This window comes from Branchiostoma lanceolatum, chromosome 3 (assembly GCF_035083965.1).
Source record: "Branchiostoma lanceolatum isolate klBraLanc5 chromosome 3, klBraLanc5.hap2, whole genome shotgun sequence".
In the NCBI taxonomy this organism is placed as follows: domain Eukaryota; kingdom Metazoa; phylum Chordata; class Leptocardii; order Amphioxiformes; family Branchiostomatidae; genus Branchiostoma; species Branchiostoma lanceolatum.
The window spans coordinates 28,167,213-28,189,490 of NC_089724.1; the positions used below are offsets into that span (position 1 = coordinate 28,167,213).

Genomic DNA, 22,278 nt, shown 5'->3' on the forward strand with positions numbered 1-22,278 from the left:
AGATAATCCTTATTACATTTAGATAAAGGTTGATCCACCAGTTTTGCCAATTCCTCATGGCACGGCATTGCTCACTTGACTTAAAGTTTGATTATAAGGCCCTTATTATTATTTGCTGTCTCTCCCCTCTGCAGGAATTGAACACGGAGTAGGCATCTATGTAGCACACGTTGTACCCAGTTCACCAGCAGAGATATCCGGACTCAGGGTAAGGACTGGTGTATCTGTCTGACATGGTCACCACCAGCAGTAATTGCTAGTAATATAGCAAGATTTCTCCTTTTCTTAACCCGACTGTAGCTGTCACAATTTTTTTTTTCACAATTTAAAAAAAAAGAGGATTTTCACCAACAAAGATGATATACCTCTGTATTGGCACTGTAAATGCCCCATGTACATGTAAATTGTCCATTTCAATATTCATTGGTTAGCGCCTGATTTCTTAAGTACATTGTATTCTTATTGAGTCAACCTGTAACCATTAGCCTATATATAGCTCCCACCTCTATGTGGTATGTTGGATATCACAGAAGTGAATTACTTTGCGGCAGTCACTGACGAAAGACAGCGGATACTGTCTGAAACGTCTGACTGTTTCAAAATTTTATCCAGTTGCTAGTAACTATTTTTGGCGTATCTTACTACGAGGATGTCTAACCTTCATCAATGTACTTGGGTCAGTTTACCCTTTTGATGATTCTACCTTTGTTGCTTCCCCAGGTTGGAGATGAAGTCCTGAGAATAAATGGTTACTCGGTGAACGAGTCAACGCACGAGGAGATCGTGTTGTTGACTCAGAGCACAAATTACATAGAGATGAAAATTAGACGTAAGTGGAACTAAGAAATCTAATTTTCTGTCCTTTATGCAATATTGTTGTTTTCATGTCTATTTCTTGAATTGTCGTTTGAGAGATTTGTGTGTCTGGTATTATGATTTCGAAGTATTTGTAACTACTGAACGCCTTATAATCATCAACGTACATACTATGTGTTGCTACCTATCCCCAGATATTGGAATGCTGCCTATAAAAAGGTATGTGAGTTTTGACCATTTTGATAAAATTGTATCCCAATTTATATCAGTTTTATCTGTCGTTACAAATTCATCAGCATTTAATGGACAAAAAGTGACAATTGGCACCTTAAATCTGAGTAGGGATAAAACTGTTAAGAGCTGGAGAAAACAATGACAGTCACTGTAATTGACCTACATGTAATATCAAGTTATGTATATTATGTAGATCACCAGATTTTTGTTATTTGTGTGAATATTTCCTTTGCCCTTCACCCTCTTTAGAACGAGAACAGACCAGTTGAGATGGGAATACGTCCATCCTGTGCCAGGCTCCCCCGAATCACCAAATGGGACGGTCCTAGTGAGTAAACGTCTAGAATTACCTCTGTCCTACATGTGTGTAACACCAAGCTTTAAAAATGGAGGAAAGAAAACTAAGATGTTTCAATGTGTTTTAAAGTAACTCATATTTATTGGTTGCATTTCAGTCACATTCTTTCATGTGAATATAAGGCCATCGTACCTTGTATGTGTACATGTAGGTCTGTTCCTCAGAACACAACATGCAGCCTATATGCAAACTCTAGACAAGTAAAGACAAGAATGTTGAAACAACAGTTTTAGAATGCTGGTACACAAAGTACTGCAAACTGTCCTGTCTTTTCTGCTGCAGTTTTTACTAATAATTAATCAACAGTTTACTAACATTTTCACGCTTCCCTCGGACAGCCTTGTCTTGTGTTTACTAAGAAACACAATTTTATGAAACTGCTGGAATGGAAGGGAGATATTCAAATGCAATGAAAGAAGGAAAGACTAATATTGAAAGAAAAATCAGAAGTCAGAAAAAATGAACTTAAGGGCACCCGTGGTTGTTGATAAAGTTTTGGGGAGTAAGTGAGTAGATGAATGGGAGATGAAAAATGTTTCCTCAGAGTGAGTGAGAGAGAGAGTGAGTGAGTGAGTGAATGCATGTGTGTGTGAGTGCGTGTGTGCGTGCTTGCGTGGGTGAGTGGTAATGTGTGAGTGAGTGAGTAAGTGAGAGTGTAAGTGAGAGTGTGAGTGAGTGAATGAGTGAGTGTGCATGGGTGAGTGAGCGAGTGAGAGAGAGTGAGTGAGTGAGTGAGTGAGTGAGAGAGTGAGTGAGTGAGTGAGTGAGTGAGTGAGTGTGTGCATGGGTGAGTGAGCGAGTGAGTGAGTGAGTGAGTGAGTGAGTGTGTGCATGGGTGAGTGAGTGAGTGCATGCGTGAGTGCATGTGTGAATGAGTGAAAGCTATCATCTGTGTGTAGACCTGTCAGTTGTTCCATCTGTCCACCCTGTAGCCTAGTGAGTCTGTTGCGAGCGTGCCGGACACTGACCACACTCACACCGCCGGACCTCCTCCTGAGCCTACCAGCTCTGTTGAGTATTTCTACCAAATTCAGCCGTATTTCCTGGGTAGATTTGTTTCTGCTCCAACTGTCGCTCCCTCAGCGACTCTTGGAGTGGAGGTAAAGATAACCAGGGTGGCATCCGAGCTACACTAGTGGCTGAAGGAAAGGAAAATATGACTCTGATCATTTCTAAATTTCAAATTAATGAAACCAATCTTTGGGATAAATGCCTTATGATAAATCAAAATCCATGTTGGAAATTAACTTAATGAGAAATTTGATTTATATAATTTATGAATCGAATGTATATTAATTATTAGTTTCTGGTAAATACAAGACAGTAGAACATTATATAATCATGCAAAATGAATAATCAAAAGATTTCAGTTTTCAAAAGATATGTGATTCTCCAAGAATTAAGACTTAAAAAGATTAATTCAGCCAAACTTTAATTTTATTTCAAGTTTATCCCAATCATGTCACATTCAAAAATCTAACATATTAATGGTTGACTTTATAATATAATGTTATCTGCCAATCTCTCAATTTTTTCAATTTTATTTGTTTGTATTTATTATTTTATTTATCAGGGAGAAGTAATCAACAACATGTCTAACGGAGCTCCGTCCCCCAAGATGGGGAAGGAGGACAGGAGGGTGTTTGTGAACCTGGAGGGGACTCCGGGGCTGGGATGCAGGTAAGATGGGACTGTGATGATTTTTACTTTTGAGTTAGAGCAATCATAACATGTTCTCTCATTTTATGAAAGTATTGCTACTATTCCCCCTTTGTTCAAAGGCGTGAGAATATTCTTTTCTAGCATGGGTATACCTACAATCCTACTAGTTTATGTCCTCTATCAACTGAAGCTAAGAGGGGGAAAAAAACATGCTTTCCTAAATCAAATGCAATGGGTGTGGATGATACATGCCAAAAAATACATGTATCCATATCATCATACCATAGAGGCTGTGTGACCATAATGTACAAATAATTCAAACTTCAAACTTAGTTATCACATTTTTGATAAAAACAATAGCAACGTGGACATATAGACATAGAGTTTTTGGCGGGCTGCATGATGATCACACGGCCATGGATGACAGTGGTCTAGGGATAAACAAGTTTTTGTGTCTATTTGATCTGCTTAGTGGTGGTTTCAGTGAATGTGAACTCCTAATGAATGTGACAGACATATGTTTTACTCATCAATGAGGTTGCCTACAGTGCATCAGACTGTAGGCAACCAGTGCATCAGACCAGTAACCTGACTATTTGTTCTGATTCTACAGTATATGTGGTGGGCCGGCCTACAAGCCTGGTGTGTTTGTGAAGAACGTGAAGCCAGGGTCCATAGCAGAAGAGATCGGTCTTAAGGTGAGACACTGCGTTCTTCTTCCATAATTTCAACAAAATCCTTTTTTTTTCATGGTTGAAAGGAAAAATGCAACTTGTGACAAAACTGTGAACTATTGTTTAAAATCAGTCGATGGCTATTGAATGTATAATCTATGCCAAATTGAATGTTCTTGGTATTTTCTATGAGTTCATCCTGTAAACATACTTGACTGTGTAATGAATTCCCCTTACAGCTGGGAGACCAGTTCCTAGACGTGAATGGGATAAATTTGACACATGCAGACTATGGCGAGGTAAGCACTCCAACAAGTCATATTCACATCTCATACGAAAATGTTCCCAAGTACATTATCAGAAATGACTGTAGAATTAAGTGGTTGTAAACAGTAATTTTTGATGAATGCAACAGAGAAATTAATTCTGGACTGTCATGCAGTTTATTGTAAGTTGTACAACAGTTTATTTATTATAGTTGTCTTCACCACCATTGTCTATATTCTGTGTGTGTGTGTTATACATGTAGGACAGGTTCACTTTCCCGAGGCTGCAAAAGGAAACAACTTTTAACAGGTCTATGATATACAGCTGTGTGTAGCTGTAATTTTTGGTTGGTTGGAAGGTTGAAAAGGATATTGGTGCAAGGTTCTGACGTTGTGTACTATACATGCATGAGTTTCATCCACAATTTATTTCCTTGAATGTCTACTCTCATCTCCCAAATAAACGTACCGGTACGTTTATTTTTTTCAGCCTCAAAATCCACCCAGTACGTTCTTATTTTGGACAGTACGTTTATTATTTTTTTGAAAATCAGAGTTTTGCTAACCAGGGATCCCATTGAAATTGAAAGTTTGGGGTTTCCTGCCCAAATTTCCCCGGCACTTTTGCTCATAATTCGCTATTTTTCGGCCAGGCGGCGTTGATTTCCCTGCCGCTATGACCCGCCCTTTGTGAAATCCCGGCGTAACTCGTAACGTATCGGTCGATCTCTATGACACTACAAAGTCAACGTTGTTATTGGGAGAAAATAAGACGCCACACTGACGTTTTGAAATGCAATTCTTTTTGTATAAACAACTTGGGCAGTCTCTGTTTACATCGTGAACTAAAGCACGCTGATCAGAAAAAAATATACATGCCAGCGGCGCACAGTGTTTCAAGTACGTTTAACGCATGTAAATTTCTCTACTCACGTGAGATACAGTCCTTCCCAAAATGAAAATATAAAAACAACACCACAAAAAAACAGTGTCTTAGCATCAAAAAACTGTGTAATTACTTTCAATATATATCAAAACATTTCAATCCTACCACAAACATGGAAATTTAGCGCTTGGAGAATCGCCACAGTATTAGTAAAGTGAGTAGCGCATTGGACGTCAGTGACTCTAGCTGTGGGAACTCTTTGTCATGGAAGAGCTCACTTCGAAGAAGGGGAAACAACTCTTTTTTATGTACAAATAAAACTCCTTTCCCTTGGTCAGAAATGTGTTTTGCATTTTTACAAAGAGAATTTTAATATCAAAGTCTATATATAAAATTGAATTGCAATCAAGACACCGTTATTATCACTTAAAAATGCTTTAGAAAAGATCACCCCTCTACAGAAAGAATACCAGAGCTTTCTAGGAATATGGGTGAAACTTTCTGTTAGCCCCGCCCCTTTCTGTCTGCGGCGCCGCTGTGTCTAGCTCAACTTTTCATGTGTAACATGAGAACCTTGTGCTTTGTGGCAACATTGGAAAAGGCCTGAGGTTTCTCACAAATTTGTTGACAATTTAGTTTCTCAAAATTAATGTTTTTTTGCTACATACAAGGGTGATTTGTGGATTATAAATCATTTGGATTGCAACAACAAAAACCAGAACATTATATAATATTGTCCTTGATATAATATGAAAATGTCCTTGACACAACACAATAATTTGTGGCATGTAATGTTTACAAATCGTAAAGTTTACAAATCTATATTTCTATATGCAATGCATATAAGATAAAAGGAAAGTAGGGAAAGATAAAAAGTTACATCATATACATGTCATAGTTCTTCCTTTTCTCTATGGCTTTTACAAATAACTAATAACTTACCTGTGATGACCATATATTCAGAATATTGAAATCTTCTGTTCATGTTCTAAATGTTGATACATTTGTTTTAAAACAAAGAGTAGACTTTGAAAGTGCTGCCCATCCAAGTGAACTGTGCAGTTTGGCGACTACTTGTCGTGTTTTGATTTTATGTCAGTATATACAACAATTTTCCTTGATCACTTGCTTCAAGTTCCAAGTAGAAAATGCATGTATCATGTATATTTTCACTTGTTGAATTTGAAAGCACCGTTGGCCCCCGGTTAGGGTTCATAGCAGAGATCCTATGCCCAATTTTTCAACATCACTACTATATTTTTTTTTAAGTGGCAAGCAAGAAGATGAACAAGATGTGTGCAGTTATTCTGTTCAATATTTATACACTTTACTGGTATAGTCCTCAGACAGGCATAAATGAATAAAGAGAGCCTACAGGTACCTTATCATCTTCTTTCCCTCGGACACAGTTTATCTGTAAATTTGGTTAATTTTCCGGGGGGTATGTTTATTCCGGGGGGTACGTTTATTAGATTTTGAAAATTTGTCCGGGGGGTATGTTTATTCCGGGGGGTATGTTTATTTGGGAGATGAGAGTAAATAACTTTGAAAGCAATGCTCAACAAGAGTCTTAGGACCCAAAATCTCCATGAAACGTTGTTTTTCTATTAAACCAGTTCCCCCCATTCTATATCGCTCAATGGTATGACCCACACTGCAAGGGGAGAAGTCTGACCTACTTTTCTATAAATAGCTACTGACAGATGGCGTGCCACATGACAACACTGCAGATATAGATTTTCCTCATTACTTATGCAAATTAAGTCCAATTTGCATAATTTGCAGTTCATTGTATACATCTCTGCTTAGGCTACCTGCATAGTAAATAACATGAAAATCTGTCGCTCCTTTCTTCAGTTATTCTCCTTTGAAGATTTTGACAAATACGCCATTAGAGTTCCAGTGACACATACCAGGGGGCCCAAAATCGACCTTGACCTTTCTCCTCCCGACACCTACCCACATACCAAATATCATTACAATTCATCCACACGTTCTATAGTTATGCTGATTTTAAGCATCCGGTGACACATACATACACACACGGTGACACAAACATACACACACGTGCACACGCACGCAAACACACTAACTTTGCATGATTTGCACTTCAGTGTGTACATCTCTGTCCAACCTACCTGCGTACCAAATAACATGGAAATCTGTTGTTCCTTTCTTCAGTTATACCCCTTTAGAACATTTTTACAAATAGGCCATTGTAGTTCCAGGGACACAAACTAGGGGGCCCAAAATCGACCTTGACCATTCTCCTCCCAGCGCATACCCACATACCAAATATCATTACAATCCATCTACACCTTCTACAGTTATGCTGACTTTAAGCATCCAGCGACACACATGCAAACGATTTACCTCCTTACTTATGCAAATTAGGTCTCATTTGCATAGTTTGCACTTAAGTGTGTACATCTTGGTCTAACCTACCTGTGTACCAAATAACATGACGATCTGTCGATCCTCTCTTCAGTTCTTCTACATTGAAGATTTTTAAAAATACGCCATTGCAGTTCCAATCACAAATGCCAGGGGGCCCAAAATCGACCTTGACCTTCCTCCACTTAACACCCACCCACATACCAAAAATCATTACGATCCATGTACAGGTTCTACAGTTATGGTGACTTTAAGCATCCGGTGACACAAACATACACACAAATACCAAACGCAAGCAAAACAGTATATCCATGAAAAAGCCTTTTTTCATGGAGATAACAATGAGAGACTGAGAACAATGGGAAAACATATTTAATAATTGCCTACCATAACAGAAAGTTATCAATTGAAAGGCTGAAATTGTGTTTAAGGATTGCAGCATTTGTTTCAGAAATGTTAAAAAGCATGTTAAGGCCACACCAATTTGATTGGTTAACGGAATTTTTGAAAAAATGCTAGATTGGAAAATCAACATGAAAACAGAATCTCGGAGGAAAGTTCATCAAATGAATGTACTTTATTTGGTGCACACAGTATCAGGGAGTGAACATGGTCCGGTACAAGTTTTCACCCCAGCCTTCTGTTTTAATGATGTCCTAATGTGTTAAAATTTAAAGAAAAAATCTGTTAACCAAGAAATTGAATTGGTGTGGCCTAACTGATATATCATAAAGTCTTTCACAGGGAATGGGGTTCAGCTTTTGTATGACTGTGGCCAATGGGCCCTAATATTGGAGAATGATATTTATTGACAACTTACCGGTAACATCTAACCATGCTCCCCACCCACCCCAGGCTATCTCAGCTCTAAAAGGCAGCAAACAGCTAACAATAACAGTGAGACCGCAAGAGGTTAGTACCCATTCAAAATTGCTTAGAGTTGTTTTTTTCTAACATTACCATGGTTACATGTTTAGTTGCCTTATTGCTTATTTTCTCTCCATACACACAGTGTACATGTGAAAGCCTGGCATGTTAAGAAGATCAAGGCAATAGAAGGTTTCAGAAGTTATTATAGCTTACTATAGATGTTCTTAAGTATTGAGTAGAGAATATATACATTTTGTATGATATTTACAATAGATGCTACTTGGTTTGCTATGACAACACCGTGTATTACTGTCTTCGGTCCAGTCTATGTTGTTGAACTTGATCATGAAGGCTGCTCAGAAAACCCCCTTCCCCGTTTAGACAGGAATAGCTTTTTTTAAATTTATAAGAGTGGAGGGTTTTTTAGCGTACTCGAGATGTAGCTCTCCTTAAACACAGCACTTCCATTTCACGTCCTATCCTCTAGGGAGAGGAGCTGTTCAAAGACAACATCATCCCCAAGAAGAGTATCCACCTGGACAACGAGCCCCAGCCCCAGGACTCGGAGGAGAAGAGGGCCGAGCGCGAGGAGCTTGAGAGGCTCAGACAGATCGCTGTCGACAGGGAGAAGAAACGCCAGAAGAAAGAAACGGAAGAAAGGTAGGATTTTTATTTCGTATTTATTGAGGTGGAAACAATAATTATTCATTATACTGGGTCAGCCTGGGCAGCTCTCACTGGTAACATCTGACCCACAAAAATACAGACGGACATACAACTTGTACGCATAGCCAGGACAATAAATGGAGAAACATCAGAAAATACATCAGAAACAACACAGGGTTTCTGAAAAGTGTTGTTTGATCACTGTGAGGTTTTTCCCGACAGGCAAAAAGTAGGTTTTTTTTAATTATTTACTTCAAATTCACCACAAAATAACAAGGCTCAAAGAGCCACTGACAAAGCTTTGGGTTACACTCTACTGGATTGTGCTGACAGATGTCTGTTCATGTTTGACAAAGGTTAAGATTGTACCCATCAAGGAAAAATTATCTAGTAAATCTTAAAGTGAAAATTATCTTGCAAAAGTCTGACTTAAACCTGCATGAAGGTTCTTGTTGAGTGATCCATTGTAACAGTATAATTCACTGTGTTAAATGATGTACTATGATTTTTTTGTCTTTGTTGAATCATTTTTTTAATGTATTGTAACACTGTGATTATTGTGCTTGATTCAGAGTATATACCATGTACCCTTCATTTTTTGCCACCCACTTATCACAAGCCTGTTACTTAATAGTTTATGTCATCATGTCTACTGTCAGTGGTTATGTGTCTGTCTTATTTGTAGTGTTGGAAATGTAGTTTAGTTTGTTCTTAATTGTGACTGTCTCCGTTTGCTTCAATGTGACATTCTGGACGTGAGTATTCATGTTTAGTAGTTTGTGCATGGTGACATATATAGCTCCTACGCCTCAATTATTTCATAGAAACTTGTCTTAGAACGTACAAAATATATATTGACCCCCTCTAACAGTCTTACTGTCCAAGTTCTGCCTGGCTCATGGTAAGCCTGACTAATCTTCAACATGGTCTCGTCACATACAAAAACAATACAGTGCAAGCCTATATTGACATACATGTATTACACAGAGGTGTTAGTTCCCTATTTGAGATTGCTCTGGGTCTGTCCTGCTCTGACAATGTATGTTTGTCACTCCAAAAACTGAATACGTGCCTTTTTTTTCCACTGTACAACCTACTTCCAGATTCCACTCCAACTAACATGATATCTATTATAAGAACACCTGTCACCCAAAAGACTAACTTAGATTCTAAGTGCACTTACCACTGCTGTGGTGTAACAATTCCTGAATGTTCGAACAGTTTCCTGTCTGAAAATTTCTTACACAGCATTTGAATTCCTGCTGACTAGACCTTTCTGCATGAATACCTCTCCTATATATGCAAGGCAACATATTTGCAGCTTTTTTTATTTGGTTACTAATGCTTGTGTTTTGATCTGCTGCTTCTGTGGAGGATTCACCAATCTGCCCTGGCCAAACTCAAACAAAGGCAGGACGAGTTGCAAAGACTCAGGTACCTGTTTGGTACAACCGTATTTCTTCTTTGAGGCTACATCTGTTCTGTATCTTTGAAAAAGCATGGAGCTCTGCCTGCATATATTGGTGCACGGATGTAGAGTGAGAATGACACGTACATCAGAGCATGATTTAGGCTTGAAATAGCAGAAATTTAAGGTTCAGTGTTGCATGTAAACATACCAAATTGTAGTAAGGAAACCTTAGTTTTCAAACTTAAAGGCTGAAGCAATGCGTCTGCATGTATATTTCATAATCTTTAGAACTACATTAGTAAGTAGAAGTACAGATGAATGTTTTCCACACCTGCAATCACAAACTTAAAGTTGGTTAAGGGACGGCCTTTTTTTATCAATGTAAGATGTAGTAACTAATTATGAGAGAAGGTAAAACAAGGTGATGGGGGAGGGGTGGCTCCTGGGTTATGGTAAAAAAAAAGTAGACTTTAAAGTCATAAAGAGATGATAAATTTGACTGGAAATAAAAAAAAGGAAGAAAACATCAGACACTATTTAGTATAAGGACATTAATTTTGTGAGTTTCATTCCAACCAACATATATATTTTTTGTGTATCATGGTTACAGTTAACATTTAGTAGATGTTTAAGTAGCATGTACATGTACATTCAAGAATAATTGTTCAGTATGACCAATAGTTCCAGACATGTTTTTTGGGGCTGTTGTTATGATGACTGATGATGATGTCCTGGTGTTTATAGGGAGGCTGAGGAGAAGAAGAAGCAGGAGGAAGAACAACAGAGCAAGCTGCAGAAAAGAAAATGTAAGTCTACAGTCTTCACAACACTTTGATGATACTATGAAAAGGCTGAACTTAACATTAATAAACCAACACTGAAATTGGGACCCCAATTTTTAAAACATTCAAGCCCACTGTCCCACGCTGACTGACAACCCGTTGCTGCAGTCACATATATAGTGTCACTCTCTGGAAGCTGCAGTTAGAGGGGTAAAAATTTGGGTTTGTCCTAATGTCTTTGTTGGTTAAGCCTTTTCATTATGTCATTTACCTTAAGTAAATACTGTCAGATGAACTTCCATGCTAAGACTCTGATGTTACTATTAATCTCAAACCAACATTGTTTCCCTCCACATCTTTAGTCCCAGATTGTTTCACATTCTGTGTATGTTTTTCTAGACTTTTGTCCTTCCCCCAGTGCACTGTTATGAGGATGGACAGCTCTGTTTCCCAACATGTCACTCAGAAATGTTTGTGGTCACCAAAGCATAACAAAGGGTGGTTTTGATTGACAGTTGAGGAGGACAACCTTTCAATCAAAAATTGCCATGTGGAGACAAGGGATCACAACAAGCTGGGGTTGATTGACAGTTCAAGGAGGCAGTCTGTCAGTCAAAACCAGCAACTGCATGTTGATCTGGGATTATAACAAATGGATTTGAATGACAGCTCGGGAGGACAGCCTTTCAGTTACATTCTGATATGAAGCATGAAATGTTCTCAATTTTATCAATACATGTAGTTTCATATCAATGGGCATATTTAACACATGGATTAGCTATAGAACAGTCAAGTTGTTGACCTTATTTACATTTTAACTCACAGCTTTCTGAAGCATGATTGGACTTAAAAATGTTCTTGTCATGAGCTTGCATAGTTGGGGTCAACAGGGAACTACTGACAGTTGGTCAGAGTAAGCAAATAGAATCTAAAGGAAAACTTTGTGTTACTGAAGATGAAAAGCTCAAGGCATGGAAAGACTTCTTACAAGTAAACAGTTTTGTAAAATTAATGTGCATGCTCCCTCAAAGAGTTTTAATCAGGAAAATGCAGTCTGTTCTATAAATCCATTTGAAAGTAATGTAAATCATTGATGTCACTTGGGTTTGATTGACAGCTAAATTTGTTTTGATTGACAGCTGAAGAGGATGATGAGGAGATCAGTCGTCAGCTGGAGCAGGAGCTGCTCAACCTCAGCCTCACCCAGCAGAAGTTAGACGACGAGAAAAAACAAGGTATGATGTGATGTCTCACCACTAAAGATTGTTTTTAACTTAAGTATGAGTGCTGGACACACAATGGCTCAGAGCTGATGTGTGGGTATGTTTCTCGTATCAGTGCCAGTTTTCACAAATGATTTTGAAAGTCTTTCAAACAATAGGACACCATGGGAGGAAATTGCCCAAAAAAGAGATCTGAAATAGGTAACAAGAGATCTGAGATAGATGAGATAAAATTTTGGAGAACAATACCCACTCAAAAGAGAACTCTGGAAGTCTCTCTTGTCCGATCGAGACTACAAAGAGATTTACGGCTCTGGTAATGATCATAATTTGTGTGTATTGTTTTGTTTTATTGTATTATTATAAATTCTTACTATAAACGTGATCTTGACTTTGCTGAATGTCACTGCATTCTCCTGCTCACTGTATTATCCTGCATCAACATGTACAGGAGCCTTCATGCCCTACCAGTGGTTCTATTTTTGCCATTCAAGCAAAGACTATATGTGATCTTCACTGATAGCACACTGACATCCTTATAGTATGTTTTATCTCTGCATGAAATTTAGCTCTTTCCTGACCATTTGTTTGTGATGCCTTCTGTCAGAAGAGAGTCGTAAGCACCAAGAGAGCAGGACCCAGGCCCAGCGGAGGGAGAGTGAGAGGAAAGAGAAACAAACACGGCAGGAGCTGGTAAGAGTTGCAACTCATCTACCATAGATACATGTCGGGTAGTTTCATCATAAGGGATTAGTATATGTCATTTGGAGGTCAAGTTGCAACCCCTTTGCACTTCTGTCTGCATGGTGGCATAGAAGGTTGCCGCCATGTGGTAGAAAACATTTTGGTTTTGTTAAAAGATTTTTACCTTCAAATGATCATAATTTTGTAGTTGAATATATCATTTGATACAATCTAATGTTGTTTCTCCCGATATCGTGTGCATTTTGCCCAAGTATTTTAGATACAACTCATTATTTGTTAGATAGAGGACAATATATGTAGTTTATAGTTTTGTTTCCATTATTAAAAGGGGTCTTAGAGATTTTTCCATCATTCACCGAGCTAAACATTTCTGCTTCTTAAAACTTGGTACCTAATGCCATACATTCACCATTTCTATCACCTCACCATTTCACCATGTTCCTAACTCTCCACCTCTCCCATCACTTTATCATCATCACCCTCCCACCACTTTATCACCATCACCCTCAGTCTCTCACTAATTCTTCTCATTGACTGACATCAATGAATAACATGGCATTCCCAATGTACATTGTAACTAACAGTCTAGGCCAACTATAGGATTGTTGGGGGGGCTGAAAATGTACAAATATTGTGAACTAAGGCCACACCAATTTTTTTTTTGTTGCTTCTGGGAATAGCCTCTCCTGTTTTTCCCATTTCGAAAAAAAAATTGGGTCGCTATTCCCATTCACTAATTTTTACTCACGATTTGACTATTTGTTCAGTTGTAAAACTCAATAGCCACCAAAATAGATGATAAAGGCCTGCACATACCTAAAAAGTGTGGTCACATGTTATCATAAATTTTTCATTTATTACAATTATTTCAAAATTTCAATTCATATATTACATAGCAAAGGGTAATTTTGTTTCTGAAATTATCAAAGAAAGGGGTTCATTGTATAAAATGAGCCATACAAAGCTGAAACTTGAATAATCCTCAGTCTTATTCTTTATGTTATGTAAACCCTTATCTTCCCCCCAGAATATTTGCCAAAAATCTTATCTTTATTTTTGTTTTCGCCCTGTCGCTCCAATTTTTTTCTGGAAAAATCCGAGAAGCAACAAATAAAATTGGTGTGGCCTAGCAATGCAATTAAACATTGTGATGCTGCCTTCACTTTTTCACCATCCCCTTATAACAAAGTCTTCATCTAACAGATTCAGCTCATAAACAGCATGTTAAACTACATTCTTTGTTACTCTAGCATGTGAGTTTGTAACCAATCCTTCCGAATCATGATCAATCAGTTTGATAATCATATGCACGTCTTCTGCTTGACACTTTGAGCCACTTTGTCCATATGTAGGGAGGCTATGTTATGTATAAGTTGCTTAATTAGTTTTAGGAGTAGCACAAGCATGGTAGGCATGGTTTGTACACATCTTGGAAAGTCTTGAAACTGTCACTGGAAACTAATCAATATGCTATTCGCCTCAGTTCAATATTACGAAGTGCATTTTCGCTACGCATTCAAAGAAGACATGCAAGTGTGAACTACTGTAACAGCACTTTGCAAAAATTTTAAGTTCTGGGTTGAAGTCTCATATAATGTCAACTCTTGTAATTCCACCCAGTACCCTGAGACCTCCCTTGCCAAACTGTTTTCTAATGTAGCAGTAATGCCGCACTACACGCGCATTAGCTGAGCACATCTGGCATTAATGCTGGATTTCTTCTGCTCCCTTTAGAACAGAGCATTAATGCCAGCATACACCCCTGACCATTAATCATAATTTGTCACCCTGTTCTCCTGGATGGTAGGGGAAGTGGAAAAAGGGGTATCCAAAATGTAGCATTCAGTTATTTCTGATGTGTGCACACATTTTGTTATCCGGATGTTCAAGACATTCTTGAAAAGGTCTAAGATGCTAACACCTGGGTAATGTGGCGGTTTTACCCGGCGGATTTATGAGAGTTGACATCATGTGGCCATTTAAGAAAATCAAAGTTCCGTTTTCATAATTCCCATGTGTACAAACCATGTTTGTAGCAGTACTAGTGTGGCATGGCTTGCTCGTGAACTTTTCCGGTGTTCTCTGCATGTTACTGTACGCTGTTACGCTGCACGTCTATCGCTATCGTAGGACCGGCTCTCGGAACACGACAAGAAGCGCAGGAAGGAGCTCGAACTCCAACAAAAACTGGAGGAGCAGAACCGACTGCAGCAGGTATACACCCGGCGTGCGGGTTTGCCTCTTCTGTTAATCTCCAAGCAGATCTTCCACTGGCAAAATCGTTATGTTGGCAAAGACAGCATCCATGGCAGGACTATTTCCTAAGCCTGCCCTCAATCTCGGAACGGAGATTTGCTTATTGGGTCAGACAAAAATTTCATTCAGTCTGTTCAAGATATCTCAACTTGACATGAAATTCATGACAAAGTATTTTCATAACCTTAAAATGACAGATTTAACAAAGAAAAGTAAAGACATGACTCCAAAATAATAAGTGGGTCCCCACAGAAGAAAATTTAAAGCTGGAGATGGTACTGATCCACAGGCAAAGACAGTATCCATTGGTGCAACGCTCTGGGATCCGTGATGTGACGATTTTGCCTTTCTGCATCTGCTTGGAGATTACCTCTTCTGTACATCTACTGGCTCTGTCGTTCTGTCTGCTCTTATACTGATTATGATTGACACCTGTCGATGATGATAGTATGTGTTTTGTGTGATTGTGCTATTACCATGAAAATACATAAGAATAAGAAATACTTAAAATGCATGAAACCAGGCATTTGATTGCTGAAACTGGCCTGTCTGATTAATGGATTTAGACATCCATCACTTTGCCTTGGAAGACTTGTTTTGCTAACGTAATAAAGACCTGTCAATTTGACGCTGAAAGTCAGCTGCTGACCTCAATTAAAATCATTGATGAAGACAAAAGAAGTAAACTAAGTCATTGTTTTTGCAAAAAGACTTTTCATACATCTTTCATCAAGTGACCTATCAATACAAACAATTATGTACTGCAAATCTTGAAACTTTTGTGGTGGTTTTATATTCATGTTTTTTTAGTGTAATCTCCACTGTGAATTCATGACACTGTAAATATGGGTTTCTATATAATGTGTGACTACTGTGAGAAAAAAATTGCAAAAACCTCGTTTTCCCTTATACCACAAAATAAAACCAGCGCAAAAATAAATACAATTGCAGTATGTCATATCTGGATGACTTTGTGCATTTCCTGTAAACAGTTCTTCAGTAAATAGACCCGTGAAGAGTTTCATCAGGTTGGTAAGTCACTCAGGATAACAAACTGCTTTGTACGCAACACATCTTCTATCAGTGCGTAACAGATAGAACCAGTCAAAATTGCCCTGTGAAAAAAACACTTGATACGTCGATTAAGGTTAGACATGCAGGTGATAAGAACAAAACAGTTATTCAAACAACTGAATACAAAATATTTTTAAACTTTCTAAAAGATTTTATCCAGTTACTTATTTAAGTAACTGTTTTTTGGCGTGAAGTAAAACCAAAGAGGTTCAAATTTAAACCTTCTTGGCGAAACACTTTGTTGTGTCCAAAGGTATTTTGTTATCCAATGTTTTGATTGGCCAGAAATAACGATAAATGACAACGCCCCCTCTAGGAGAAGGAGGAGCGCATGCGGATCCATCGTCTGCAGCAGGAGGCGAAGGAGTCTGAGCGGGAGATCCAGCGGGAACAGCAGTGGCTCAGTCAGGAGGCTGAGAAGGACCTGAGGAAACCCAACCTCATCCCCAGTCCCCCCAAAACTTACATGAGTCCCAGCGCAGCACAGGGGGTAAGGAGCTAACTTATACATGTACTTATCAATTATAACACTACATTGTATAAGCAAAATTCTGTGTGGCTGAGTCATACCCAGTCCTCCCAAAACTTACATGAGTCCCAGCGCAGCACAGGGGGTATATAAGGAGCTAACTTATACTCATCAATAATCTATGACCAAAAGTCTGTGTAAATTAGTCATTCCCAGCCCTCCCAAAACTTACGTGAGTCTCAGTGCATCACAGGGGGTAAGGAATTAGCCTGTAATCAATATAATCAATAGTCTGTTTAGCGGAGTGATCCCCAGTCCTCCCAAAACTTACAAGAGTCCTAGTGCCGCACGTAAGGAACTGTTTGCATTGTGTATTGAAAGTTGAGCTGCAGAGCCATTTATTTCATCAATGACTTCCTCCTAAGAGCTCTAACCCCTATGCAAGAGTACAAAGCAAGAAAGGTTGAAACATTACTTTATGTCTTCTCTTTGTAGTACTAGTACCTTTTGGTAGGGCCTAAATGAATGCCTTAGTGCTTTCTGACTGATTGTCATGTAAGCAACTTTCCACATATCATTGCCTGTGTCAAAGGAGCAAATTTTATGCATGCCTATAGGGTGATGTCATTGATATACCTTGTGTGTAAAAGGAAGTTTGAGTCTTCTCAATACTGTGTGTTGCGACCTTTGATATCTTTACTCTCTATCCAAGTTTGATTGATGGAATTCTTGGTTGTGCTTCAGAATCTATGCTTGAAAAACTTAACTCAGTCTGTTGTTCATTTTTTTTGTTTATTTGTAGTGGTTTTTAGAAAGTACATACATTGTACTTTGTACTATCACTTGTATGTATTGTACAGTTTCACATTACACAAACTAGCCACCTCTGTTGATGCAAATGGTGAATGTTTCTTTTTTGATTGTGAAAAATCATCAAACTTGTGTTCAACACCTATGAGGAAAATGGACAAAAGCACTCATGAAACATAAAGTGCACTACAGAGCTCTCCTGCTAGGGGGAGCAGTTGTAAGGCACACTAATCTTTGTCACAGACAAGGTGGTTAGCTTGTGTTCAAAACTTACTGTGTCATGTCTAACATCTATAACTCTGTCTCCTTTTTGGTGCCATTTTATTTGCTTCAACCTCTTCATGCATACACTCCATATCTTCACTGACTGCCCATTATTGTCAATAACTATTAATAATTTTTTCTTTTCTTTTACTACCTCAGAATCTGTACTTCACAGATCTCTTATCCTAAATGTCTATTTCCAACACAACAAGCATTGTCAATCCTAAAGAAGAAGAACTATAATTATAATATCATGGTCAAGACCACTGTAAATGCAGAAATGTTTCGCGGTGGTTTTATGTTTGCGGTTTTCTCTTTACCGTGAACTTAAAACCGCCGGCGAAAAGCCGTTCCATACATTTTATGTGACTGTAGTCTTAGTATTGTTTCAAACGCGAACTCAAAACCACCGTGAACACTCCATTTTCTCCCTGCCGGGAAATTAAATTCCCACAAATATTTCTGCATTTACAGTTATTATTCAATATCTGCACCTCCCTAATAATCTGTAAGATTAAGTGTAAGATTATTGACAATATCTGGCAGTCCTGGAAGCTAACCATTAACCCCTTTAAACCCGAGCCATCCCATCTACATTTTTGTATAAATTTGCTGCTAAAATTAACCCAGCTCTAACCATATACCATTCAAACAAAATACAACGAACTCACAGCCTCTTTCACATGGCTTTTTCAAACCAATAACAACCCCTCAAATCCACATTTGTTTGATTTCTTTTCAATCTTTTTTTTTTAAATAATATTATTCATGGCATACAGAATGATTTGAAAGAATTGCAGTCCAACTTCTGTCCTGTTTTCAGGGTGAGACTTACGTGCTAGGAGAGGGAATGACTCGACTCTAGCTTCCCTTTTATAAGTCCGCCCCCCCTCCAGCCAAGCAGAAGTTAAGTACAGTTGATTGGCATGCATAAATTATGCTAATTCTAATAATAGGGTGTGCCATAAAGGTGGATGTAAAAATTTAAATATGTCTGGTGGCTTTTGTAGATATGGAGATATCTTTATACACAGTCTAATATGATATGCTTTTGATGTTAAGCCAGATTTGGTGTACATGTATTTTGGTGGTGGCCATAGAATCAAGCTGCAAGTTTACGATGTTGTATTTTAACTCTGAAGACCTCTGTTCTGCAAAGCGTTCTTTTAGTCCAGTTTCAATATCAAGACCAAAGCATACTCAAAGTCAAACCCTCATTTGAATCACAAGACTGTACCAAAGCATGATATATAACTGCAACACATTGTACAATGATTATGAAGAAATATTACAGCTGCTATACAACATGCATTACTTGTTGTACATGCATATATATAGAATGCTCTGTCTTCGTCTAAGACGATCATTACTTAAAGTTGGTAACAATGAGATTGTTATAAGAAGTAACTTAAGATGATTGGTCTAATGGTTTCTTCCACGAAAGATTTCACTCATAGAAAAAGACTATGAAATAAAAGGTTTCGTTTTACACTTTGTTAGGTGAAAATTGTGCCACATGAGATTGCAGATGGTTTTGTAACTGTTGTATTTGTTAACAGTTTAAAGTAGTATTGCTGCAGTGGATTTCAGCCACTTATTGAATTTTAGTAAAAGAACCAGGAAAAGCCATCATCATAATATTATGAGCGAATGCCAAGGATCAGCAGCTATTAATTGTGAAATACAAAAATATATTTATCTGCAGAGTTCTAATTCATCCTTCATGTAATCATGTCAAAGAATCTCAAAGGTTTCAAAAGAAGCCATAGGCTGTTTTTAACTGATTTTAAGCATAAGACATTTAGAAAAAGAATAAGTTCAGGAAATGCCATTTGTAATATAATTTGTCCTGCCAAAGATGAGCCATGTAATAACATAATCAGGACCTGTTGTAAGAGAAACATATGCAGTATTAATAAGACCGATTGCTGTTGAAAGTGTTTTAGAGTCGCCAGATTTTTAACATGTACGAATAAAACATATTTTAGTCCAGTATGACACAAAATCTGCCTCTTTCCTATCAATGCAATCAAGACATTTATCAGCTATTTTAGAAATACACGAAGCCGATACTAGATTATCAACAATGTCTACTTTCGTGATGACTTTAACATTTGGAGATCATTTAATTTGTTCTTCACGTCAACAGCAATACTCGTTGTGATATGAATTGTTCTGAATTTTTCTATTCTGTCTCTAATGAAACTTGTATACTTGAATGTAAGGTCTGCGAAAGGAAGTTTTTCTATGGCTAAGTTTTCTGTCTTCTTGCTCTGTCAGTTCTACTGTCCTCTGCCACATTGTAGTGATTAGAGCATGAAGTCACTGACAAGACAATGAATTGGAGATCTATTAACATACAATATGATATATGTATTAGTTTCAATCAGTACTTGGAAATCATACACAGGTGTTACATTATACATTTTCAAGGCCATTTTTAAAAAGAAGTGAAATTTCATATCACATATTAAGAATTTGTCAAAACACAAAAAATTGTCTCATAGATGTGATACGTCCTGCAATATCATGATTAGAGCATGAAGTCTTTGACAGATGATTTGAAGACTAGTTAGGTGTATTCATGTCAAATTCATACAGAAGTCATATGCAAGTCTTGCAATTGTCAACTTAAAGGCCACTTTTGAAAGAAATGAAATTACTACGGTCTCACACGTGAATTTGTCCAAACAGTAAAAATTTGCCATGTGTTAAAAAGTTGTGAGCATTCCGTGTACATGTGTTTCTAGGTAAGAAGAACGCCCTCCAGGATCGGCCAGGACAAACTGTCTCCGGAGAAGTTCGACCCTGCCAGTCTGGTAAGTCCCTCTATGCATGGGTGTGTATAAGAATAGAGAAAGTTGTGCAAGAATGCATACTGAGTTTTCTAGATGATCGATACAAAAACAATGATAAACTTACATGTATTTATTGCAGGCTTTTCCTTTTTTTTCTAGGATAATATATTTACCAGACATTTGTACCATTATCTTTTGAGTCAGATCAGCTATTTGCATGACCAGGAAGTAGTGAGTAATGTACAGCATAATAAAGGCTGAGGATGTGAGGTATTTATTTCCGATGGTCTGTATTCTTCACAGTTCACCAAACCTCAGATTGCAGGGAGGGAGATCAGGATGATCAAGATCAAAAAGGAGAAAGTAAGAATCAATAAGTAGTCATTCAATATTTCTTTTACGTGTTTTCAGACTTGTGTTTTTTCTTACCCATTTATAAATGTTCCAAGATGAGGCTAGACATAAGGCAAACTAAGGACAGGAGAAATGCATAATATTATTGATTGAACAATTTATGCCTGCCTTGCTGCTTTTCTGGTTGCTGGTAAGAATTTGTGTGTTTCTTTGTCTCCAGGACACAGACCTGGGTGTGACAGTGGAGGGAGGGATCGACTCGGTGCTGGGAGGAAAGGTCATTGTGACGGAGGTGTGGGAGGGAGGGCTGGCACACAGACATGGTGAGGAGGATGTACCGTGCGTAGTCCAGTGGTTAACGATCTTGCCTCTGGAACTAGAAGCCCCGGGTTCGATCCCAGCTGTGTCGCTCACCTGACATGCACACTACCGGAAAGGGTCGCAGTCCTTAGGACGGGACGTTAAGCTGTGGTCCACTGTTCATTGTGCTTGTCGAAAAGAGCTTGGGGAATTTCCCCGGTACAATGAACTGTGCATAGCGTCTGTGCTCTCTGTCATGACCAGTGGACGATTCTCATCTGTTCATTAAGTTCATTTGAGCTATAATGGTTGGAGATCACTTTCCATTTCTTTCCACATGATATCCTATATATTCCTGACCTTAAGCTTAACCATGAATTGTCCCGGAGGTTGCTAATTTACTCGAGCCTTAAGAAATGGTTTTGATTGAGAAGATTTTGATCTTAGGATTTGGATCCAGATGGAATGCTATAATTCTTTTTTCAGCAATTTTCTGATATTATCTACCTGGCTTCCTTCCAAAGGTATTATAGTCACGGACCAATAACAGGGATGTAGATATCACTTGTACTGCAAAGGTAAAGTACTAGCTATGATACTAATAAGTATGATATATAATATAGACTAAGTATGATATGCTGGGCTTTGAACCCTTAACCTATAGCGACCCCTGTAATGTTTCAGGTGGCCTGTACAAGGGAGACCAGATCATGAACTGTAACGGCTGCACCTAACAAACCCGGGATTGGAACCCCTAACCTTGTGGTCCTAACAGTGATGTGTGCGATGTTTCAGGTGGCCTGTACAAGGGAGACCAGATCATGAACTGTAACGGCCGCACCATGCTGGACATCAAGCTGGCCCGCGCACAGGAGATCCTCCGGGAGGAGATGAAGGCTGCTGGGGTAAGGAGCAACCGTATTTCCTGAATGTGCAACAGTTACTGCATAATCCTTATTGTGCAATTCCATATACTGATGTGCAACTTGTGTGTGCTGATGTCTCA

General features: G+C 38.3%; 1 protein-coding gene across 7 annotated transcripts in view; it reads left to right on the top strand.

Annotated features, from left to right (window-relative positions):
- Positions 1-22,278, top strand: part of LOC136431279 (harmonin-like) — a 53,715-nt gene that overhangs the window by 25,330 nt on the left and 6,107 nt on the right. For 2 of the 7 annotated variants that reach the window (XM_066422604.1, XM_066422609.1), the window contains exons 6-25: positions 135-208; positions 721-829; positions 1,011-1,035; positions 1,300-1,378; positions 2,341-2,418; positions 2,982-3,088; positions 3,684-3,768; positions 3,984-4,043; positions 8,146-8,202; positions 8,648-8,820; positions 10,201-10,260; positions 10,982-11,043; positions 12,159-12,254; positions 12,850-12,935; positions 15,078-15,161; positions 16,594-16,767; positions 20,571-20,639; positions 20,922-20,981; positions 21,193-21,295; positions 22,068-22,177. In XM_066422604.1, the coding sequence (XP_066278701.1) occupies positions 135-208; positions 721-829; positions 1,011-1,035; positions 1,300-1,378; positions 2,341-2,418; positions 2,982-3,088; positions 3,684-3,768; positions 3,984-4,043; positions 8,146-8,202; positions 8,648-8,820; positions 10,201-10,260; positions 10,982-11,043; positions 12,159-12,254; positions 12,850-12,935; positions 15,078-15,161; positions 16,594-16,767; positions 20,571-20,639; positions 20,922-20,981; positions 21,193-21,295; positions 22,068-22,177 (1,751 nt within the window). The other 5 variants (XM_066422610.1, XM_066422608.1, XM_066422605.1 and 2 more) reach the window with 5 other exon arrangements.